The 26,081-nt window shown below is 39.6% G+C and overlaps 1 protein-coding gene and 1 pseudogene across 8 annotated transcripts in view; one reads left to right on the forward strand and one right to left on the reverse strand.

Annotated features, from left to right (window-relative positions):
- BICRAL (BICRA like chromatin remodeling complex associated protein) overlaps positions 1 to 26,081 on the forward strand; it is a 105,889-nt gene that overhangs the window by 52,877 nt on the left and 26,931 nt on the right. For 5 of the 7 annotated variants that reach the window (XM_082345958.1, XM_082345959.1, XM_082345961.1 and 2 more), the window contains 4 exons: positions 19,728 to 19,773; positions 20,186 to 20,234; positions 20,323 to 20,391; positions 23,545 to 25,224. In XM_082345958.1, coding sequence (XP_082202084.1) covers positions 19,733 to 19,773; positions 20,186 to 20,234; positions 20,323 to 20,391; positions 23,545 to 25,224 — 1,839 coding nt within the window. In that variant the 5' untranslated portion in view covers positions 19,728 to 19,732. Of the gene's footprint in view, positions 1 to 1,181; positions 1,243 to 15,050; positions 18,895 to 19,727; positions 19,774 to 20,185; positions 20,235 to 20,322; positions 20,392 to 23,544; positions 25,225 to 26,081 lie in introns of those variants that run through there. The other 2 variants (XM_082345962.1, XM_082345963.1) reach the window with 2 other exon arrangements.
- Positions 1,249 to 4,566, reverse strand: LOC309607454 (mitochondrial inner membrane protease subunit 1 pseudogene; annotated as a pseudogene). Its single transcript has one exon. The product of its transcript is annotated as a mitochondrial inner membrane protease subunit 1 pseudogene (transcript).

Below are 26,081 nucleotides of genomic sequence, written 5' to 3' on the forward strand. Positions count from 1 at the left end.
GATTTTCTTAAAATTAGTTAATTTTATTTTTGGCTGCATGGGGTCTTCATTGCTGCACGTGGGCTTTCTCTAGTTGTGGCGAGCGGGGGCTACTCTTCGTTGCGGTGCGCGGGCTTCTCATTAAGGTGGCTTCTGTTGTTGCGGAGCACGGGCTCTAGGCACGCGGGCTCAGTAGTTGTGGCTCATGGGCTCTGGAGCGCAGGCTCAGTAGTTGTGGCTCACAGGCTCTAGGGTGCCCGGACTTCAGTAGTTGTGGGCTCTAGAGCGCAGGCTCAGTAGTTGTGGTGCACGGGCTTAGTTGCTCCGCCACATGTGGGATCTTCCTGGACCAGGGCTCGAACCTGTGTCCCCTGCATTGGCAGGTGGATTATTAACCACCGTGCCACCAGGGAAGTCCCAGGATTTTTTTTAAAAAAAGAAGGGCAAAATCATTTTACTCAAAGCCTTAAAAGATAAGGAGGTATTGTCAGTTGACCACTTGGAGATGGGCGGGAAGGTCTTTTGTCTTCTAAGTAAAGGGACAAGTGCAAAGCCAAAGAATTGAAAAAGTGGCATGATAAGTTTGGGGGACATCAAATGGTCAAGATGGTGAAGAAACAAGGGTTCCATATAGGGGAGGGTGAGGTGGGTTAAGGTGCAAAATGAGGCCAGAGCCTATTGTAATGGGCCAGAATTTTAAGTTCACTAATGCCAAAAAGCCATGCAGTCTAAAAGTTGCTTGGCTTTAGGATGGGAGAATTCATTGTACTCTTGTAGCACTTTATACTGTTTTTGTTTAAATTTGGGCTCTGCTTTAGTTGGGTACAGAAGATAGGCATAATGAAGCTAATCACACAGAACAGTGGCTGATCATGTCAAAAGACATGGTTGGTGCTTTTAGAATTCTGGGTAGCAAATCCAAAAGACAGCCCAGGGTTGTCAGAGAAAGACTCAGAGAGGTAGATTCAAACTAAGTTTTGAATAACGGATGGAATTTCAGTAGATGTAGAAGAGAAAGAAGAGCATTTCAGATAAGAAAATTGTCACCTGAACCAGGGCAGATGCTGGCAAAGTGTGCATTGTGTTTGGGGGCTAGGAGAGTGGCAGTTTGGCTAGAATGGTGTGCAGGGGAATAGTGGGAAGTAACTTTAGCCCCACTGTGTGTTCTAGGTTTAAATATAATTCTTTGTTTTCCACTTTAGATTGCTCTCCCATAGGAATAACCTGGTGTCCAAAGTAAGCATGCTTTCTTGGAAAACTGAAGTAAGTTTCAAGAAAAAGGGAATAAGCACACTTTCCCTGGTATGCCTGATCCTGTTGCAGGTCTTGCCATCGTGTGACCAACATATTGGAAAGGGTGATAAATTCATTTCAAAAAATGTTCATTGACCACAGTGAGATACCACCTCGCACCTGTTAGAATGGCTATCATCAAAAAGACAAGAGATGACAAGTGTTGGCAAGGATATGGACAAAAGGGAACCCTTGTGCACTGTTGGTTGGAATGTAAATTGATGCAACCACTATGGAAAACAGTACGGAGGGTCCTCAAAAAATTAAAAATAGAGCTACCATATGATCCAGTAACCCCACTTCTATATGTATATTTGAAGGAAATGAAATCACTATCTTGAAGAGATATCTGCACCCTCATATTCATTGCAGCATTATTCACAATAGCCAAGATATGGAAACAACCTAAATGTCTGTTGTTGGATGAATGGATAAAGAAATTTTTATATATAAATAGAAATATATAGATAGTTGGATATACACATACATACAGTGGAATAGTATTCAACCATAAAAAAGAAGGAAATCCTGCTATTTGTGACTAAATGGATGAAACATAAGCTAAGTGAAATAAGTTGGACAAAGATAAACAAATACTGTATGATCTCATTTATATGTGGAATCTAAAAAAGTTGAACTTGTAGAAGCAGAGTAGATTGGTGGTTGCCAGGGACCGGGGGGTGGGGGAAATGGGGAGATGTTGGTCAAGGGGTACAAACTTTCAGTTATAAGATGAATATCTTCTGGGGATCTAATGTATAACATGGTGACTATAGTTACCAATACTATATTGTATACCCGGAATTTCTTGAGAGAGTAGATTTTAAATGTACTCACTACACCAAAAAAAAAAAAATTAACTATATGAGGTGATGGATGTGTTTGTCGTAATCATTTCACAATATAGATATATATCAAATCATCAGATTGTACACCTTAAGCTTACACAATCTTATTTGTCAATTATATCTCAATAAAACTGGCGGGCATGTTCATTGAGCTCCTGTGACGTGCCAGGCACTATTCTGAGGTTCATCGGTGAACAGACAAAGCTCTGCCCTGGTGGAGCTGACATCCTAATGTAAATATGAGTAAATACAGTAAAGAGGGGAAGGGAGAAATAAATTATTTGAGGGGAAGTAGTGGAAACGGACTGGTACTGAAGGTGGTTGAGAGTGATGAATCCTCAAATAAGGTTTCGCCTACAGCATTTCCTTTAGTCAGATTACCAAGAAGCTACCCTTCCCCTGAGTTTGGAAAGTTGGCAGCCTAGATTTGGGTCTCTGAGCTGACCAGAGGCCCTTGTTTGCAGGTCCCATCTGCCTGCAGTTGGGGGCAGTTTCCCCAGTTTGCCTGAAATGTGCCCAAGTGTGTGCTGTAACATTGGGGGGGGGGGAAAGAGTGACCAACCTCAGGGGGTCAGGGCGAAAACCCCATAGTAACCCCAGATTCCTGGTGAATCAGAATCTCTGGAGGGGGCAGGGGAGACAGATTTCCATGTTTTTAATAACTAAGTCCAGTCCATATTATTATATTATTATTATATTTTATTATATTATTATATAATTTTTATTATATTATAATTATATTATTATATTATTATATATTTTATTTTATTATATTTTATTTTATATTATTATATTATTATATTTTAATTTTATTATTATATTTAATTTAATTTATTTATTTGCCGTGTCATGCAGCTTGCAGAATCTTAGTTCCCCAACCAGGGATCGAACCCGTGCCCTTGGCAGTGAAAGCGTGGAGTCCTAACACTGGCCCACCAGGGAATTCCCCAGTCCATATTATTTTGAAGCAAATCCCAGACATCGTATTACTTCATTCATACCTATTTCAATATGGGATCTCTAAAAGATATGAGTTATTTTTAAAAATATAACCCAAGTTTCATTGTTATACCTTAAAAATTTTTTTAACAGAATGTAATTGCAAATTTTCAATGCTGATGGACTTTGGGAAATTATAAATTTCTTTTTCAGGATTAAACTAGAAATATGTGAGTTTTAAAGGCAAGGCCTTTGGGAACACAATATTTGTATAAAATGCAGCTGCCCCACATTTATTTATTTATTTATTTATTTATTTATTTTGAATAGCAAATAGTTTATTAGCAAGTATATGGTTTTAGTGACAATAATAAATTGACTTGAACAGAAGACAATAATCAAATCAAAAGAATAAATGCTTGCCAATCATCAGAAAATCTGTGGCCATTAGGACTGTCATGTAGAAATCCAAAATCATTGAGTCCAAATCTTAAAGAAGATACGTCCTCTTATTAGTCCATATGGAACAGGTCCACAGTACCTGGGATCTGTAGAATTCTATAGATTATCACCTTCTAACCAAACATGACCCGTTGGCACATAACTGTGGCTTTTAAATAAACCTGATGGACTATTGATAAGAATTTTGTCTCCTTCCAAACCAGTTACTCTTTTACAAATATTTGATTTTGGATCACTCGGGCTTTTTGCAATCACAATGTCACCTCTTTGGATACCATAAAAATGTCGACTAAAATTTTCTGCAAAGACGATATCTGAATTTTGAATTTTAGGCTCTATTGATGGTTCAGGACATATGACAACACCACCGAAGTATTCAAAAACATAACAAGTTATACAGCCAGACTGAATAGTATAACCAACAAGCCGAAAGGTTTTTCCCAGAACACCACGAAGCATGGTTCTGTGTAGACTCTGCCACCATTGGCCATATGTCTTTTCAACAATACATTCAATTTTTCAGGTAGTTGCAGGGCTTCCAGAAAAAAACATCTAAAGCATGTCTCAAAACATATATAGGTGATCCATGGTTTCAAGATTCCTCTAGCCCCAAAGAACTCTGGTAGGCTCTTGCCCAGCACTCAGGTGGCTCTTTCTCCACAGCTGCCCTACATCTAAACCCTGGATATTTATTCAGTATTTATTATACCTGTTCATGTGCTATTTGCTGGGGATATGAAGATGAATGTGACAAGATTCCTGCTTTTTTGTTTGTTTGTTTTTATTTATGGCTGTGTTGGGTCTTCGTTTCTGTGCGAGGGCTTTCTCTAGTTGTGGCAAGCGGGGGCCACTCTTCATCGCGGTGCGCGGGCCTCTCACTATCGTGGCCTCTCTTGTTGCAGAGCACAGGCTCCAGACGCGGAGGCTCAGTAATTGTGGCTCACGGGCCCAGTTGCTCCGCGGCATGTGGGATCTTCCCAGACCAGGGCTCGAACCCGTGTCCCCTGCATTGGCAGGCAAATTCTCAACCACTGCGCCACCAGGGAAGCCCAAGATTCCTGCTTTTGATGGTAGCACTGTAATATGTTTTTTACTGTAAGCTTCTAGAAGGTAGTCTGTTAGTAACATTTAGATTTGAAGTCAGTCTTTTAGTCCACTATACTTGAGCCATAACTTAATACCCAGAGTTCTTCACCACCACTAGCTGTGCAATGGGAGAGAGTAGGCAGTTAAGAGCATCCTCCCATGCTGCAGGGCTTTGTTACTTGCAGAGTTTGGTATCTCTTGAACCACCTCAAAGACTTTTGAGACCCAACCCACAGTCTCTTTTGATGTCATCCTTTGTTTAGACCTACTCTACCCAGCCTGGCACAGCATTGGCAGTTGAGATTAAAGGAGGTTAAAGAGACACCTGGAAATGTTTTCCCCAGGACCATCTTTGCATCAGTCAGACAATGCATACACAGGTCTTCTGTCAGTAGATTCCCATTAGATCTCAAGATTTTGAGAGGCTTTTAGCAAACATGTTAAGCAGAAATTTTATCAGCCCTGAAAACTTTCAGCATGTGTATTTCTGGCTGGTTTTAAAATCTGTTGATGTTTCTCCAACTTGAGAACTCAGACCACCCAAGATTACTTCTGCAGATCCCAGTTTGAGAAATACCGATCTGTGTATGATTAATGGTTCTATAGTCAGTAAACTTAAGATCATTATCACTATGTTGGAATTTATCTTAAAGAAGTTTGATATATTTATCAAACAATATTTATCACTATTCTCTTGCTTGCTAAAATAATCATGAATGTCTTGCTTTCTGTGGATCCTTGTGTTTCCATTTTCAGTTTGACCACCATTAAAAGTCATTCCTTTGCAACACACAACAAATCACTGTGTTCTGGAGTTGGATAAGTTAAATGATTTTCAAACTTTTTTCTCCCAGTTAAGAGTTCTATCACTGAGTTAAAGGGGAGAAGTGGAGCATTACAGTGCCTCTACCACCAACCTTTAGGCCTCCAAGACAGCTCCTGGACCCCTCGGAGAATCCTAGGTCCCCAGGGATCAAAGTTTTTAAATCACTGATGTGGCTGTTAATTTCATTTAAAGATGAGAAAACAGGCCCTGAGAGATTGGAATTTGTCAGTAATCACAAGCCTAGTCAATGTCAGTATCCAGAACAAGCCCTTTCCAAATTCAGTGTCCCCCCTGCCCCGACCTGTACGTGTCCCCAGCCCCTGTAAAGCCTTGCCAGACTTCTCCCTGACCCCCCAAGGTTGGTCACTCTTTCCCCCCATGTTATAGTGCATTGTTTAGCCAGCTGGATTGCTTAATATATTAGGTTTATTTCTATTCCACCTCATTCCAAGTTGGAATTAAAGCAGCTTTAAGGCCTGGAATTTTTTTTTTTTGATTCCTAAGTTTTTCTCCTAATAATGTTTCTTAGTTTTATCCACCTTTCTTCCTTGCTGTTAGTATGCTCTAGCTAGTTACAAAAAGAATGAAGGTCTTGGTTGAATAACGAAGGAAAAACTCAGAGCCCATCGTGTTGAGTTTGACAGCTTCTTTTTATTACAAATGGGCATAATTGTGAAAATATAGTAGTGTTTTCTCCTAGTAAAATGTCATATTATTTCACAAAAAAAAATGACCAGTGACTTCACCTGAAAAAGCTTGGGAACCCCCACCAAAAACCCTAGCACTTCTTACCTTGTGTTGTGATGAATTGTTGCATCTCTCTTCCAAAAGAAAGGGAGTTCCTTACAATCAGGAACTGTGCCAGGAAGTTTGACACAGCCTTGCAATTACAAAATTTAACAGTCCAGGGACTTCCCTGGGGGCCCAGTGGTTAAGACTCTGTGCTTGCACTGCAGGGGGCACAAGTTCGATCCCTGGCTGGGGAACTAAGATTCTGTGTGCTGCACGGTGCAGCCAAAAAATAAGAAAAATAAAATTTAACAGTCCATAACAATGACAATATAGTAAAAGGAATAAGATGAGAATACTTTATATCCTACGTGACATAAACAGTTACTTGCCCTGGGTAAGTGACTGTTTTATGGTGTAACTTTTTGATCATGACACTTATCAGAATATTGTTTGCTTAAACATAATAATTTACTTCTTGGCCTTGCTTTTACAGTGCTACAAAAATGTTAAGGGTATTTACATTTATTATTGCATTTTATGTCATACTCATGTGATATTCCCACTCCTTAACAGAGGACCTGGCACATAGTGGGTGCTAAATGTTGGTTAAGTGCTTATTCTTTTCACCCACTGAACAAGTTCATTAAAGGTAGTAATTAAAGAAGCGGCTTTCCCCATTCCCTAAGCTATTCTTCAGGGTAGAAAACAGAAGGAGGCAGGGGATAAAACTACAATTTACTGTCCTCCCTTTCTCCTTTCCTCCTTTGAGGATGTTCTGATTCTATAATTTATGCTAATGAACTCATATAAGCTGTTCTTACCTCCTAAAGTGATTTCTTCCAAAACCTTAAAAATCGCTATAGGACCAAGATGCAATAACAGGGACTGGATTGACCTTCCTGCATAAAACAGTTAAAAATTAGATAAAATATATTAAACAATGGTTTTTAGACATTGAATATCAGGCAGCACAGGACAGGGATTCATGAGAAATAGAAAACAGATAAGGTAAGCCCTGTAACTGCCCCAGCTTCTGTCTGTGGAGTTTTCAGGCCATAGCGCAGGGAAGGGGATCCCAGATGGAGTCTGGTAATCTTCCTGAGTTGAGCTGATGCAGCTGGGGGGTAAAAATGGCTAAAACTCATTGGGCAGAGCACCAGAGGAGAGAGCTACATGGAGATAAAACCCTGGAGAGCTGCAGAGAGTCTCCCTTGAGTCTTCAGCTGGTACCTGATCGGTACATGTGTGTGGGGAAACTACCCAAGTCCTGGGAAAGAATCAACCAAAAGGATTAGAGGAAATAACACTTGGAGCTCACACAGGGCAGAGAAGAGTTTGTGTTCCCACCTGCAAGACTGCAAAAATCCTTGTAATTCATGGGACATCAAGTGAACTACTCAGAAGGGTATTGCCTCACTATAGGGCAAAATTAGCCCTAGACTAAAGACTGACAAAGCTTAAAAGCAGACCTCAAGAGAATCAAACCATTTACAAGTAACTTAATTGTGTCCTAGACAAAGTTCAAAAATATCTATAGGAATACAAAAATATCCAGTACTCAATAATGTAAAATTAGCAATGTCCGGAATCCAATAAAAAAGTACCAGGCATACAAAGAAAGAGAAAAATACCACCCACTATGAGAGGAAAAAAATCAATCCGTAGAAAAAGACCCAGAAATTATATAAATGATAGAATTAGTAGAGAAGGACATTAAAAAGCTGTCACTATTCTGCATAATTTCAAGAAGGTAGAGGAAAGATTGATCATATTAAATAAAGAAATGGAAGATATTAAAAACCCCAACTTCTAGAAATGAAACTATAATGTTTGAAAATAAAAAATACATTGGATGGGATTAACAAGCAGATTAGACACTGCAGAAGAAAAAATTAGTGTGCTTGAAGACATAGCAATAGAAACTATCCTAAATGAAAGCCAGAGAGATAAAAGGACACTTAAAAAATTTTTTTAAAAAGAGCACCAGTGAGCTGTGGAACCACTTCAGGCAGCATAATCGTAGGTAATTGGAGTCCCTGAAGGAGGGGTAGGGACACAAAATATCTGAAGGAATGGCTGAAATTGTTCTAAATTGGAGGAAAACTATAAACCTACAGATCCTAGAAGTTTAATGAACCCCAAGCACAAGAAGCATGAAGAAAATGATGCCAAGGCATATCAGAATCAGATTGCTTAAAACCAGTGATAAAGAGAAAAATCTTTAAAGCATTGGAGTGGGGGTGGGGTGGGGAGGGGAGACCTATCATGTACAAAAGGACAAAAGTAAGAATGACAGCAGAATTCTATTTGGAAACAATGCAAGCAAGAAACAGTGTAGCAATATCTTTAAAGATCCAAAAGAGAAGAAAAAAACTCAATCTAGAACTATATGTCCAGTGAAATACATTTCAAAAATGAAGGCAGAATAAACACTTTTTTTAAAGACATAGGAAAACTGAAAGAATTCATCACCAGATCTGTACTACAAAAATATTAAAACAAATCCTCCAGGGGCTTCCCTCGTGGTACAGTGGTTAAGAATCCGCCTGCCAATGCAGGGGACACGGGTTTGAGCCCTGGTCTGGGAAGATCCCACATGCCGTGGAGCAGCTAAACCCATGCACCACAACTACTGAACCTGTGCTCTAGAGCCTGCGAGCCACAACTACTGAGCCCGCGTGCCACAACTACTGAAGCCTGCATGCCTAGAACCTGTGCTCTGCAGCAAAGAGAAGCTACCGCAGTGAGAAGCCTGCGCACCACAACGAAGGGTAGCCCCCGCTTGCCGCAACTAGAGAAAGCCTGCACACAGCAACGAAGACCCAACCCAGCCAAAAATAAATAAATTAAATAAATAAATTTTTTTAAAAAAAGAAATCCTTCAGAAGGGGGAAAATGATACCAGATGAAAATTGGATTTACTCAAAGGAATGAACAGCACTGGAACTGGTAAATATGTGGGTAAAAATAAAAGTGACTACAGCTCATTATACCTTCAGTAGCTCAGGCACAGATCACATGAGAACACTGCAACCATTCCATAGCTCATGATTGCTTAAATAAAGTTTCCCAGTGATCCCTCTGCTAACCTCAGCACCTTTTAGAGGTAAATTTGTTTGTAAATGATTGGGAAATTATGGCATATACTGATGCTATACCAAATTAATGCAAATAAAGCAAATGTCAGTAATTTTTTGTATGTTGGTAAGATAGCCTATTATATTGACTCTTGGTGATCTTTTAAAGTTTTAGCTTCCTAGTCATTTTCACTATGTAATGTTTTTGGAAGAAGAAAAAGAACAGAGAGGCATATAAGGAAGAGAAGAGAATCATTTGTTATAGCAGTCACATACCAAATTTCATTTTGTGAAGTATTTGAAATCCTGTGTTATGACTTTAAAAGTTTTCTTCTACTGCTGCTAGGTTATAATATCTTAAATCGGTAGAATTGATTTGCTTAGCTAGCTTTCCTGAAATAGCTGTTCTTGAAACCACTACATTTCTTGATATGAGAGCTGAGACTTTTCCCACTGTATGAAAAATTTTTAAATAGCCTGTCATCTTCCTTTTTATCTCTGTCTTAGAGGTCTTTAAAATCTTTCTGTGATCTTAATGAAAATCAAACCGTCTGGAAGATATTTCTTACAGATAGCTGATGTAGGTTATTCCTGAGGCCACTAGGCTGCTTGAAAATTTTCCAGGTATTTGATCTCTGGTATGCTTACCTAGAGTGAGACTGACTTGAGATTCTTGTGTTTCATGGGTCTCCCCCATCCTCTTTGTTTTATTAATTGTATTTGGTGTCAGGGGCACCGTGTAGCTTGCAGGACCTTAGTTCCCCAACCAGGAATCAAACCCCAGGCCCCAGGCAGTGAAAACCCAGAATCCTAACCACTGGACTGCCAGGAAATTCCCATATTAATTGTATTTATTTTTAAAAATAGGCCTTACATGCATGTGGCATAACATTCAAGAGGTACAAAAGGACATACAAGTGAAGTGTATACCTTCCTCTGTGTTTCCAGCCACCCAGATTCCCTCACAGAAGCAGCTGGTGTTGCTGGTTATTTGTGCCTCATTTCAGGGTCTGAATATTTACAAACACATGTATATATTCTCCCTCCACCCAGCACTTGGGAGCATAAATCATGATTCATCCACACTGGACTATTACACAGCCATTAAAAATAATGAGACAGACAATTCTGCAGCCTGTGGAACGAAAACCACGTTCACAGAAAGATAGACAAAATGAAAAGGCAGAGGACTATGTACCAGATGAAGGAAAAAGATAAAACCCTAGAAAAACAACTAAGTGAAGTGGAGGTAGGCAACCTTCCAGAAAAAGAATTCAGAATAATGACAGTGAAGATGATGCAGGACCTCAGAAAAAGAATGGAGGCAAAGATCGAGAAGGTGCAATAAATGTTTAACAAAGACCTAGAAGAATTAAAGAACAAACACCTAGAAGAATTAAAGAACAAACAAACAGAGATGAACAATACAATAACTGAAATGAAAAATACACTAGAAGGAATCAATAGCAGAATAACTGAGGCAGAACAACGGATAGGTGACGTGGAAGACAGAATGGTGGAATTCACTGCCACAGAACAGAATAAAGAAAAAAGAATGAAAAGAAATGAAGACAGCCTAAGAGACCTCTGGGACAACATTAAACACAACAACATTTGCATTATAGGGGTCCCAGAAGGAGAAGAGAGAGAGAAAGGACCCAAGAAAATATTTGAAGAGATTATAGTCGAAGACTTCCCTAACATGGGAAAGGAAATAGCCACCCAAGTCCAGGAAGTGCAGAGAGTCCCAGGCAGGATAAACCCAAGGAGAAACATGCTGAGACACATAGTAATCAAACTGACAAAAATTGAAGACAAAGAAAAATTATTGAAAGCAGCAAGGGAAAAATGACAAATAACATACAAGGGAACTCCCATAAGGTTAACAGCTGATTTCTCAGCAGAAACTCTACAAGCCAGAAGGGAGTGGCACGATATATTTAAAGCGATGAAAGGGAAGAACTTACAACCAAGATTACTCTGCCTGGCAAGGATCTCATTCAGATTTGATGGAGAAATTAAAAGCTTTACAGACAAGCAAAAGCTGAGAGAATTCAGCACCACCAAACCAGCTCTACAACAAATGCTAAAGTAACTTCTCTAAGTGGGAAACACAAGAGAAGAAAAGAACCTACAAACACAAACCCATAACAATGAAGAAAATGGTCATAGGAACATATATATCAATAATTACCTTAAACGTGAATGGATTAAATGCTCCAACCAAAAGACACAGGCTTGCTGAATGGATACAAAAACAAGACCCATATATATGCTGTCTATAAGAGACCCACTTCAGACCTAGGGACACATACAGACTGAAAGTGAGGGGATGGAAAGAGATATTCAATGCAAATGGAAATCAAAAGAAAGCTGGAGTAGCAATACTCATATCAGATAAAATAGACTTTAAAATAAAGAATGTTACAAGAGACAAGGAAGGACACTACATAATGATCAAGGGATCAGTCCAAGAAGAAGATATAACAATTATAAATATATACGCACCCAACATAGGAGCACCTCAATACATAAGGCAACTGCTAACAACTATAAAAGAGGAAATTGACAGTAACACAATAATAGCGGGGGAATTTAATACCTCACTTACACCAATGGACAGATCATCCAGACAGAAAATTAATAAGGAAACACAAGCTTTAAATGACACAATAGACCAGTTAGATTTAATTGATATTTATAGGACATTCCATCCAAAAACAGCAGATTACACTTTCTTCTCAAGTGCGCACGGAACATTCTCCAGGATAGATCACATCTTGGGTCACAAATCAAGCCTCAGTAAATTTAAGAAAATTGAAATCATATCAAGCATCTTTTCTGACCACAACGCTATGAGATTAGAAATGAATTACAGGGAAGAAAATGTAAAAAACACAAACACATGGAGGCTAAACAATACGTTACTAAATAACCAAGAGATCACTGAAGAAATCAAAGAGGAAATCAAAAAATACCTAGAGACAAATGACAATGAAAACATGACAATCCAAAACCTATGGGATGCAGCAAAAGCAGTTCTAAGAGGGAAGTTTATAGCTATACAAGCCTACCTCAAGAAACAAGAAAAATCTCAAATAAACAATCTAACCTTACACCTAAACAAACTAGAGAAAGAAGAACAAACAAAACCCAAAGTTAGTAGAAGGAAAGAAATCATAAAGATCAGAGCAGAAATAAATGAAATAGAAACAAAGAAAACGATAGCAAAGATCAATAAAACTAAAAGCTGGTTCTTTGAGAAGATAAACAAAATTGATAAACCATTAGCCAGACTCATCAAGAAAAAGAGGGAGAGGACTCAAATCAATAAAATTAGAAATGAAAAAGGAGAAGTTACAACAGACACCGTAGAAATACAAAGCATCCTAAGAGACTACTACAAGCAACTCTATGCCAATAAAATGGACAACCTGGAAGAAATGGACAAATTCTTAGAAAGGTATAACCTTCCAAGACTGAACCAGGAAGAAATAGAAAATATGAACAGACCAATCACAAGTAATGAAATTGAAACTGTGATTAAAAATCTTCCAACAAACAAAAGTCCAGGACCAGATGGCTTCACAGGTGAATTCTATCAAACATTTATAGAAGTGCTAACACCCATCCTTCTCAAACTCTTCCCAAAAATTGCAGAGGAAGGAACACTCCCAAACTCATTCTATGAGGCCACCATCACCCTGATACCAAAACCAGAAAAAGATACTACAAAAAAAAAGAAAATTACAGACCAATATCACTGATGAATATAGATGCAAAAATCCTCAACAAAATACTAGCAAACAGAATCCAACAACACATTAAAAGGATCATACACCGTGATCAAGTGGGATTTATCCCAGGGATGCAAGGATTCTTCAATATACGCAAATCAATTAATGTGATACTCCATATTAACAAACTAAAGAATAAAAACCATATGATCATCTCAATAGATGCAGAAAAAGCTTTTGACAAAATTCAACACCCATTTATGATAAAAACTCTCCAGAAAGTGGGCATAGAGGGAACCTACCTCAACATAATAAAGGCCATATACGACAAACCCACAGCAAACATCATTCTCAATGGTGAAAAACTGAAAGCATTTCCTCTAAGATCAGGAACGAGACAAGGATGTCCACTCTCACCGCTATTATTCAACATAGTTTTGGAAGCCCTAGCCACGGCAATCAGAGAAGAAAAAGAAATAAAAGGAATACAAATTGGAAAAGAACAAGTAAAACTCACTGTTTGCAGATGACATGATACTATACATAGAGAATCCTAAAAATGCCACCAGAAAACTACTAGAGCTAATCAATGAATTTGGTAAAGTTGCAGGATACAAAATTAATGCACAGAAATCTCCTGCATTCCTATACACTAATGATGAAAAATCTGAAAGAGAAATTAAGGAAACACTCCCATTTACCATTGCAACAAAAAGAATAAAATACCTAGGAATAAACCTACCTAGGGAAACAAAAGACCTGTATGCAGAAAGCTGTAAGACACTGATGAAAGAAATTAAAGATGATACCAACAGATGGAGAGATATACCATGTTCTTGGATTGAAAGAATCAATATTATGAAAATGACTATACTACCCAAAGCAATCTACAGATTCAATGCAATCCCTATCAAACTACCAATGGCATGTTTTACGGCACTAGAACAAAAAATCTTAAAATTTGTATGGAGACACAAAAGACCCCGAATAGCCAAAGCAGTCTTGAGGGAAAACAACGGAGCTGGAGGAATCAGACTCCCTGACTTCAGACTATACTACAAAGCTACAGTAATCAAGACAATATGGTACTGACACAAAAACAGAAACATAGATCAATGGAACGAGATGGAAAGCCCAGAGATAAACCCACACACCTATGGTCAACTAATCTATGACAAAGGAGGCAAGGATATACAATGGAGAAAAGACAGTCTCTTCAATAAGTGGTGCTGGGAAAACTGGATAGCTACATGTAAAAGAATGAAATTAGAACACTCCCTAACACCACACACAAAAATAAACTCAGAATGGATTCGAGACCTAAATGTAAGACCGGACACTATAAAACTCTTAGAGGAAAACATAGGAAGAACACTCTTTGACATAAATCACAGCAAGATCTTTTTTGATCCACCTCCTAGAGTAATGGAAATAAAAACAAAAATAAACAAATGGGACCTAATGAAACTTCAAAGCTTTTGCACAGCAAAGGAAACCATAAACAAGACAAAAAGACAACCCTCAGAATGGGAGAAAATATTTGCAAACGAATCAACGGACAAAGGATTAATCTCCAAAATGTATAAACAGCTCATGCAGCTCAATATTAAAGAAACAAACAACCCAATCCAAAAATGGGCAGAAGAACTAAATAGACATTTCTCCAAAGAAGACATACAGATGGCCAAAAAGCACATGAAAAGCTGCTCAACATCACTAATTATTAGAGAAATGCAAATCAAAACTACAATGAAGGGGCTTCCCTGGTGGCGCAGTGGTTGAGAATCTTCCTGCCAATGCAGGGGACACGGGTTCGAGCCCTGGTCCGGGAAGATCCCACATGCCACGGAGCAACTAGGCCCGTGAGCCACAATAACTGAGCCTGCGCGTCTGGAGCCTGTTCTCCGCAACAAGAGAGGCCGCGATAGTGAGAGGCCCGTGCACCGCGATGAAGACTAGCCCCCACTTGCCGCAACTAGAGAAAGCCCTCACACAGAAACAAAGACCCAACACAGCCAAAAATAAATAAATAAATATTTTTAAAAAAAAAACTACAATGAAGTATCACTTCACACCAGTTAGAATGGGCATCATCAGAAAATCTACAAACAACAAATGTTGGAGAGGGTGTGGAGAAAAGGGAACCCTCTTGCACTGTTGGTGGGAATGTAAATTGACATAGCCACTGTGGAGAACAGTATGGAGGTTCCTTAAAAAACTAAAAATAGAATTACCATATGATCCAGCAATCCCACTACTGAGCATATACCCAGAGAAAACCATAATTCAAAAGGACACATGCACCCCAGTGTTCATTGCAGCACTATTTACAATAGCCAGGTCATGGAAGCAACCTAAATGCCCATTGACAGATGAATGGATAAAGAAGAAGTGGTACATATATACAATGGAATATTACTCAACCATAAAAAGGAATGAAATTGAGTCATTTGTTGAGACGTGGATGGATCTAGAGACTGTCATACAGAGTGAAGTAAGTCAGAAAGAAAAACAAATATCGTATATTAATGCATATATGTGGAACCTAGAAAAATGGTACAGATGAACTGGTTTGCAGGGCAGAAATAGAGACACAGGTGTAGAGAACAAACGTATGGACACCAAGGGGGGAAAGTGGCAGGGGTGTAGGGTGGTGGTGTGCTGAATTGGGAGATTGGGATTGACATGTATACACTAATATGTATAAAACAGATAACTAATAAGAACCTTCAGCATAAAAAATAAAAAAATAAAATTCAGAAATACAAAGAAAAGTGAGGCATATTTATACAGACTGACTTAGAAAGATATATGATCAAAGGAACAAGAAAGGTATACAGACTGACTTAGAAAGATATATGATCAAAGGAACAAGAAAGGTACACACCTCTTTCATTATGGACATAGAGTTTTTTAAAATGCTTTAAATAGAATTTAAATACCATAAAATGCACCCTTTAAAGTGTACAATTCAGTGGTTTAATTACACAACATTTCCATCACCTTAAGAAGAAATCCCATACCCCTGACATCGAGGTTTTTACAGTCTTTTGCTAAAACCAATCATGCTGCACTGGATATTCTTATACACATATCATTTCACACGTGTGCAAGAATATCTGCGGGACGAGTACCTGGAAATATTTGCTAGGTGAAATGATTTGTGCACTTAAAACTTTGAAAGCGACTGCTAAATTGCCCTCTCCAGAGGTTACATGAGTTTACACTCTCACTACCAAGGTATAAAAGTCCCTATTTCCCATTTCCTGACTAGCATAGTCCTTAACCAAACTTTTTTATCTTTGCCAATCTGACAAATAATAGTATCTCATTGTAACTTTAATTTCATTTCTCTTATTCTAAGTGAGGGTGATTACTTTTACATGTTTAGGAGCTACTTGTCTTTCCTTTTTTTATGAACTGATTTTTTTCATACCCTTTGATTTTCTGCAGAGTAGCTGACTTTTTAAAAATAGGAGTTCGTTATGTATTAAGGAGAAAAGCTGTTTGTGATATGAATTGAAAGTATTTTCCTGACGTATGTTTTGTGGGGGTTTTTTAGTCTTTGACTTTATTCATGTTTTTTTTTCTTTTATCATGCAGAATTTTAAAATGTTTTGTCATCAAATTTGGCAATCTTCTTTTATGACTTCTGCGTCTTGTGACGTACTTAGCCTTTCCCTATTCCAAGATTATAAAAACAAAATTCTCCCGTATGTTATTCTAGTACTTTAAGCTCTCCTCCTCCCTCCCATTTAACTCTTAGATCCACCTGGAATTTATTTTTGTGTAAGATGTGAGGTATGGATCCACCTTCTTTTCTCTAGAAGGCTAACATCTTTCCCCCACTGATTTGAAATGTCAATTTCATAGTGCCTCTTGACTAAGAATAGTAAGAGCAATTTTAAATATTAGCTTTAACTTTTTGAGAGTGGTAGTCAGGTGTCTGGGGCAGTGATTTCTGATCTCTTGGGGTGCCTATGAGGATTCTGTAAGAACTGCAATCCCCTTCTCTCCCTGACAAATTCTACTGCTGTAAACTGCTATTACTTAGGGGATGTGTCTTGCTCAAGTGTGCTGAACCAAGAAGTAGTTTTGAACCCCTTAGAGGAGGGACTTATCTTTCATACAGCCTTATAGGTTTCACCTGTGGCCAGAGGCCCATCTAGTGAATCCAGGGTTGTTACTTTAATGAGAAAAGAGCCTCAACAGGAGTCCAGAAGTAATGGGAGAATGTTTTCAAAAAAAACTAAGCTCTTCACTTTTGAGTCAGTTTCTGATCCTCAGGTTGTCTTCCCACTTTAGAATCATAGTCAATTTCTACAGTTTTACTTTGGTAGATTTGCTTTGGTGGGCCGTGTGTCCTCCTGGGAAAGGACTACTGGCTCGGGCTGTAATATGACTGTGTTTTGGCACCATGTAGAGCTGAGCATGTAGGGATAAGAGTCATCTCTTCTAATTTGAAACCGTTTATAGTCAGAAAAGAGTGCGGCCCTTTAAAAAGTAGAATTCTCGGGGTACCCATGACTATAAAGGCTCGTAGAGTTCTACCCAAGGGGGCCTGGAGGAGGAGGTCTGTCTGTTAGGACTGATGCCCCTGAGTAGGACGGATGTCCCCAAGGAGCGTTTCGTCAAGCGTTTGAGCGGCCTGCTTGGTTTGCTGGGGGTGATGTGCAATGGCTTTTAATTTCATCCAATATTATAAAATTGTTCTTTTATTTGGGCTACTCAAGGAGTAGCTTGTCACTTTGAACTTAGGGGTAACAAATGTTCTCTGTGCTTGAAAGTCCCAGTGGCAGTGACACCTTGGAGGAGTGACTGGTGCTGCCTTCCTCTCTCAGTGCATGTTAACCCTTGGGCATCTCATCCACTGGAGGAGCTGGGTACAGGTGTAAAGTAATGAGGGAAGCTGGGAGAGGCATGAAAGCGTTCTGCTTTGGTGTAAGCTATTTTTCACGTATGTTTTTATTAATTAGTTTGTTCCAGAGACTGTTAGACACTTAAATAAAATAAATTTACAAAGGATACAGTGGAGCTCCATTTAAATGGTCATGTTGAAGTAAAGAAATAATATCCACTTTATAGGCTTAATTATACATCATATTTGGCTAATTTAGTCCATGTGATTGTGATGTCTGGGAGACAAGCCCAGGATACGGTAATGAGCAACAGCTAGTGCAGTTCTACATATTAAATATCATGATTTAAGGGAAGATCTTCACACTGATTTCTACATATCTACTTAATGATAGTTTTCCTGTTTCTCTTTCCTGTCCCTTTTCACTCCTCAAAAGTCGTATTAGTAGAGTTGTCCTAGCATGCCCCTGAGCACCTGGACATCTGAGTGCTAGATGCAGATTTCACTTAGCCTGCGGTGCCTTTCACAGTTTTGGCCATAGATGTCACCTTTTGATAAGATTTCCCCACTCTGACTTCCTCCTGTCTCACCCATCATCTCTCCTCTCCACTGATGATCCACTCAAATGGATTGTAATCGTCCGGATCATTCAGCAGCTGAACCAATTCTCCCATCAACGGGAAGGTCCCACATGGGGGGATACTTACCCCTTCCAGACCCTTCCTGAGGAGAGCAAGTTTCCTTCCATGTGGCAGGAGTACATTTTATATTTGTTTGGCCTTGTGACCGATAGGATGGGAAGCTGAGGGGAAGTGGAGAGGAGATGGCAGTTTTAACCGAGAAAAAAAGCTTAGTAGAAACTCTGCCTCTGCCTTCTTCGGGCGTGTCCCTCTTCTGGGCATCTCTTCAGGATTTCATTCCTCCGTCCAACTGCCGTTCACAACTGCCCTTTCCAACGGCTCCAGAACTCTTGGCCTTGGCATTCCGTGATGTAAATTATTCCACGCATGGCTCGAAATGGGTGCGAAGCAGTGTTGCCAGGTGTCGGATCACTAGTGTAAGTTTCCTGGATCTCGGGGGAGGGAGGAGAAAGAAAGGGGGAGAACTGCTCTTGGAATTTATACAGTTGTTATTGTTTCAGCCAGAGCACAGTGATTGCGCTGGTTAAGCTGGATGCTATCGATGGCTGGGGAGAGAGGGAGATTTGGGCTTGGAGCTGGGGTGAATTTGGGGTTGAGGGTTTCTACTTTAAAGATTCCAGTGTTGGGATGCAGATTGTTTGGAACTGAACAGTTGGCGTTACTGCTGCAGAGGGAGGAACTTGGGACCTTCAGGGCAGAGCCTGTCGCAGTACTGTCTGGGGCGATGGTGCCTCTTCTGTCTCAAAAAGTAGGGACAACTGACTTTTCTGTTTTCCTAAAGATGGCCAAAATATGGCTAGAAATCCAGATTGCTCACCAGGTTTGGAAATATCCAGTCACAAAATTCAAAGACCTCTGTATGCACGAGATTTTTTTCTAAAACAAAAATACGATTTCTCCTCTTGTTCACTGTGTACATTTTGAGGAAGTTACTGTTCATGGTTTACCGCCCCTTTGAGGAATCTGTGTGTGAGTGGTTGCTGCCAACTATCCTTGATTTGTCTAGATTGCTTTTTGACTTGTAAGTTAAGGATTTGTGTTCAATAAAAACAATTTAAATTGAACACTTCATCTCTTGAATGATCACAAAAATTTAAAAATCATATTCATAATAAGCAATTAGAGGGAAAACTCACATGAATTAATTATTTGTCTAGGAAAGTATAAGGTATATTTTTGTGTTGCATTGATGCTACTGGCTTTAATCTGCTTTGCTGAAACAGTGCTTTCTTATTCCTTTTCTTTATAGTTGTCATGGATGATGATGATGACTCGTGTCTCCTTGATCTTATTGGGTAAGATGCTCATTCCAAAATAAGGGTAAATCAAATGTGTGAGGTTTACTGTACTAAAACAACCTAATAAGCATATTAAAACCAAGTGGGTTTTTTAAATAAAGATTAAATAATCATCATAGATATAGTAGGGAGACAAAGTGACATGGATTAACATAGGGGTCATAATTAGGTAATCCTTTATTAAATTTATTTTATAAAAAATCCTAGGAGGCAGAAATGAGTGATAATAGGAAATGGAACATCAAAATGAAACAAAACAAAACAACAAAAAAACTACTAATAGTTTTAAAACAGGGAGAGGATTTTACTCAAACTAATACATCATTTTCTTTTTCCCCTGTAAAAATGAACCCTAAATATAAGTAATGTATTTATTTGCTGTTTTCTCTTTTTGGCTGTTGTTTTCTAGAGACCCACAGGCATTGAACTATTTTCTACATGGACCTAGTAATAAATCGGTAAGTAATACTCAGACCATCATAGGCATACATTTTGTTTCTTCTTTAGAGTCAAAGTGATCACTTTTTTGAATTTGTACTTTTGCAGAGCAATGAGGACTTGACTAATGCAGGATATTCTGCAGCCAATTCAAATTCAATTTTCGCCAACTCTAGTGTGAGTATTGGAAACTGAATGCAATGATCAGATGTTTCTGTCTCATTGATGCCTAGTGAATTGAAGCTTTGATTGACTTTGTATCATGATGGGAATCCCTACTTTGTCTTTTGTAATTGACACAAGAGGAAAATCTATTGAATTTTGTTGACATTTTCTACTTTTAACTTAGTCTATTAAGATTTTTACTTTGCCATTTTCCTAAGCTTTCAACTTTCTTTCTAAAATGCCTCAGAAACGTTATAGCCTGAGAAACTTATATTAGGGTCTTTTGAATGTTGTTACATAAGCTTTAAAAAAAATCATTCTGTATTGTGGTTACTTTCTAATCATTTTCATCTTAAACAAGGAGAAAGATCATAGTAGCTGACACCTATTGAGCGTTCAGTATGTTCTTGGCACTAAGAGCTTAACATATATTAACCTCGTTAACCCTTACAATAATTCCGTGAAGTAGGTTCTATTATTATCCATATTTAAAGATGAGAGAACTAAAGGTTGGTATTTACCCAGTGTTACACAGCCAGGAGTCGCAAGCTAGGAATCGAACCCAGGCCACCAGGTTCCAGGGCGCAGATTCTTAAGCTCTAGGAACATCTAGACAAGAAATCTGCCTGGAAACTATATCTGGATTGCTGTGTTTAAGCCTATGTTACTTTAATCTTTTCAACTGCTTTGTTCTACCATGGATGGTAGTCCAGAGTCCGACCACCCAAGTTTGAATCCTTGCTCTGCCACTTACTAGCTTTATAACCTTGCATCTATCACTAAATCTCTAAGACTCAGTTTCCTTATTTGTGAATCCAGGAGAATGATAAATCTACCTCATAGGGTGGTTAAGATGAATGGACTAGTCCATGGAAATCAGTTGGTACAGTGCTCAGTTAATGTCAACTGATCGTCATCATCAGGGTCTTTATTTTCTTCATCCATAAAATGGAATAGTATTCAGAAAGTCCTTGGGAATGCACAATTCTTTAAAGTATTTGAGTGTGTGTAAAGTATGTCAGATCATAACATGCAAGACTCCTCCACATGCTAGGGGTGGCTTTAAAGTCACAACACTGATTTCCTGTAAACCTTATGAATCAGTAGCAATTCTGAAATTCATTTTGAGTGGGCAATAACTACATGTGATGCCATTAAACCCATAAAGTAGATATTGAGCCTGTTTCCCAACACTAATGATTTTTACTTACCAGCTCTCCCACTTCCACGTAAGTATTAATTCTAACTCTTCAGGCTGCTTCATTCAGGGTGTATTTATTGTAAACCTGAGTTGCATCATGTCAGTAAAACATTTTAAAAGCTTTTAAAATATGGAATTTTAAACCTATGGTCTGTTAATTTGTGCATTGTAAAAACATTAAACTGTGTACCACCACTCAGGAGATAATCCACTGTTGCCTTGATATTTCTCTGCAAAAGCAAACAAACCTCCTTGCTTTCATTTGCTTTTTCCCACTTCCTTTCAAATGACTGTTCAAGTCCTAAGGTGGTGTCCACCTAACTGAGGCCACATTAGTCTCGTTTCAACTGTTGATTGGGTGTCAAGTGAACTAGTCTTGGCTTTTCTACCTGGGTCTTCCCATCATCTAGCCCCCAACACACCTTATTAGCCTAGGGCTGAGAATCTCTATAGTTTTGAAAGTTGGACTATTCATTCTTTTTTTTTTTTTTTGGCTGCGCCATGCAGCTTATGGATCTTAGTTCCCCAACCAGGGATTGAACCCAGGCCCTGGCAGCTAAAACGCCAAGTTCTAACCACTGGACCCCCAAGGAATTCCCTGGACTGTTTTCTTTTTTTTTTTTAATTTTTATTTATTTATTACTTTTGGCTGCGTTGGGTCTTCGTTGCTGCGCACGGGTTTTCTCTAGTTGTGGCAAGTGGGGGCTACTCTTCGTTGCGGTGCGCGGGCTTCTCATTGCAGTGGCTTCTCTTTTCGCGGAGCATGAGCTCTAGGTGTGTGGGCTTCAGTAGTTGCAGCGCGTGGGCTCAGTAGTTGTGGCGTACGGTCTTAGTTGCTCCACGGCATGTGAGATCTTCCCAGACCAGGGATCAAACTTGTGTCCCCTGCATTGGCAGGCAGATTCTTAACCACTGCACCACCAGGGAAGTCCTGGACTGTTTATACTTGATTGATCTATTTTTAATTTTTTTCTTCATCTTTTTAAAATTTTTAATTGTGTTAAAAATATATATAACAACAAATTTAGCATCTTAACCATTTTAAGTGTACAGTTCAGTAGTGTTAAGGATATTCACATTGTCTTCACCTTATGTTAAATAACTATTGATTCCATTTTTTTTTTCTTTTATAATTTTGACATATCCCATGATAAACTGCTGGCCAGCAGCGTGTCTCTTATTTATCAGTGACTGTGTTCAGTTCCCTTCATTTGCCTGTGTTGTTGTCTCTAGTTGGAATGCCCAGTCTTTGAGGACTCGTTATGGACAGACACAAACGCACAAGTGCGCGCTTGACAAATGTTGACCAACTTTTACTCTTGAATAGGACATTGAAATGGTTTTTAAAGCATCATAATAAGCTGATAACTTCTAAGAAATCAAATAACTATTCACTCATTTCATATGGGAAGCTTGTTTTTATCCAGGCCGATTTTGCCTGGAGTGGGGCAGGTTAGAACTAGGGGAGTTCCGAGAAACCTTAAAAGTCAAGGCTGGATCTGGGATACCTTCTGGACCTCTAGTAGAACCACACTCGGAACTCTCAAAACTCACATCTACTCCTGTGGTACAAAAAACTAGACACCGCTGTGTCCTGGATACGCACATACCCTAGGCTGAGTCCCACTCAAGCTTTGGACTTGGGAGCAATCCTGAAAAAATTAAACCATGCCACTATCTAAAACATAAAGCTAAACTCCAGGTAGTCATGAGTATATTGGCATTATTGATCTGTTTCCTATAAAATAATTTATCAGAGCAGTGAATGCATATACTTACAAAAACAACATTAAACATCATTACTAAGGAAATCAAGTATCAGAATAAGGTGAGCAGTTTGGAGAGTTGTGCCTGAAAAGCAGACTGTTATGCGTTATTCATATTCAAAAGTGAGATTAGTTTTTTGTTTAAGAATCTCTTTCCAAGGTTAGATATGCCATGTAACATCCTGCTTATTTTTTTAGAATGCTGATCCTAAGTCATCCCTCAAAGCTGTAAGCAGCCAGCTTGGAGAAGGGCCCAGTGATGGACTGCCACTTTCAAGTAGCCTTCAGTTTCTTGAAGATGAACTTGAGTCTTCTCCTCTTCCTGATCTCAGTGAGGACCAACCTTTCGACATTCTTCAGAAATCCTTGCAGGAGGCCAATATCACTGAACAGACATTGGCAGAAGAGGCATATCTGGACGCCAGTATAGGTTCAAGCCAACAGTTTGCACAAGCTCAGCTTCATCCCTCTTCATCAGCATCCTTTACTCAGGCTTCTAATATTTCTAATTACTCAGGTCAGACGCTGCAGCCTATAGGGGTGACTCATGTGCCTGTTGGCACATCGTTTGCAAGCAATACAGTGGGTGTGCACCATGGCTTTATGCACCACGTGGGGATCAGTGTGCCCAGCCAGCATTTGTCTAATAGCAGTCAGATTAGTGGTTCTGGTCAAATACAGTTAATTGGGTCATTTGGTAATCAACCTTCCATGATGACTATTAATAACTTAGATGGATCTCAAATCATACTAAAGGGTAGTGGGCAACAAGCCCCATCAAATGTGAGTGGAGGGCTTCTGGTTCACAGACAGACTCCTAATGGCAACTCCTTGTTTGGGAACTCCAGTTCCAGTCCAGTAGCACAGCCTGTTACCGTTCCGTTTAATAGCACAAATTTCCAAACATCTTTACCTGTGCATAACATCATCATACAAAGGGGTCTTGCACCAAATTCAAATAAAGTCCCAATTAATATCCAGCCAAAGCCTATCCAGATGGGTCAGCAAAACACATACAATGTGAACAATTTGGGAATACAGCAGCACCATGTTCAGCCAGGGATCTCGTTCGCCTCTGCGAGCTCACCCCAGGGCTCAGTGGTTGGTCCGCACATGTCGGTGAACATTGTAAACCAACAGAACACAAGGAAGCCAGTCACCTCGCAGGCCGTGAGCAGCGCTGGGGGCAGTATCGTTATTCATTCTCCCATGGGCCAGCCTCACACACCCCAGAGTCAGTTCCTCATACCTACAAGCCTTTCCGTCAGTTCCAACTCGGTACACCACGTCCAGACCATAAATGGGCAACTTCTTCAGACTCAACCCTCTCAGCTCATTTCTGGCCAAGTGACCTCAGAGCATGTCATGTTGAACAGAAACTCTTCCAACATGCTCAGGACCAACCAACCATATTCTGGACAGATGCTGAACAACCAGAATACCGCCGTCCAGTTAGTGTCTGGGCAGACGTTCGCCGCCTCTGGAAGTCCAGTAATAGTCAATCATGCCTCTCCTCAGATCGTTGGTGGGCAGATGCCCTTGCAGCAGGCATCGCCAACCGTCTTGCACCTGTCCCCTGGGCAGAGCAGCGTCTCCCAAGGAAGACCTGGCTTCGCCACCATGCCCTCGGTGACAAGCATGTCAGGACCTAGTCGGTTCCCTGTTGTCAGCTCATCCAGCACTGCCCATCCTAGTCTTGGGGCTGCGGTTCAGTCTGGTGCATCAGGATCAAACTTTACGGGAGATCAGCTGACCCAGCCAAACAGGACTCCAGTACCGGTCAGTGTGTCCCATCGTCTTCCAGTTCCTTCTTCCAAATCTACTAGCACCTTCAGTAACACACCTGGAGCAGGAAGCCAGCAACAGTTCTTCTGTCAGGTAATATTAAAAAACAAATGATAACATCAAACAGATGTTTGGATGATTATGGAATGGAAGAGTGGAATGAGTATCTGATAGAATATAATTTTCATCCTAGGCTCCCAATTTATTATCTTAAGATGTTCAATTTACGATTGATTGCCTTTTTTCTTCTTAACTAAAATGTTTTATCCAGGATAGTGTTGTGGTTTAGAGTGGAGACTCAGGGGTTTGAATCTAAGCTTAATGACATGGAGCAAGTCTTACCTTAACTAACCTCTCTAGAGGTTAAGTTTTTTCATCAGTAAAGTGGACATAATAATACTACCATCCCATGGAATTATTGGGAGAATTAAATGAGATAATCTATATAAAGCACTTAGCATAGTCCCTGGCAAATGACAAATACTTAATAAGAGCCAATATTAAGACATATACTTGATGGAATGTATTATAGGCATTTAAAAGGAAAGCTTGTTTTGGATGGACTGGGTAGAGAAGTCACGGCTGTTTCTTGGGTGCCAACTGGAAAGGTTCAGGGACCCAGTGAGACTCAGCAGTGGGTAACTGGCCTGCACAGAGGGATGCATATGGAGGGAGGGATCCAGGGCAATGGATTTGACCAAGTACCTGAGCCTACTCTTACCAGAGCATTGTGCCGGTAAATGACTGTGGGCAATCTGTAAAACCATGTAAGGATTATGTTTCTGAAAAGCATTTCAAAGGGTCATCAGCTTTGGTCCTTCACCCCATCTGCCGATCTTTGAACTCCTCTGGCTTTTGGTTCTCACTCATTCTTAGCATGTTCTGTAGTTCCAGCTCCATTCCACTCCCCCACCAACCCCCCGCCGGTGGTCTACCCTCCTTACTCCTCC

This window comes from Balaenoptera borealis (assembly GCF_965194805.1).
Source record: "Balaenoptera borealis genome assembly, chromosome: 12".
NCBI classification, from domain to species: Eukaryota; Metazoa; Chordata; class Mammalia; order Artiodactyla; family Balaenopteridae; genus Balaenoptera; species Balaenoptera borealis.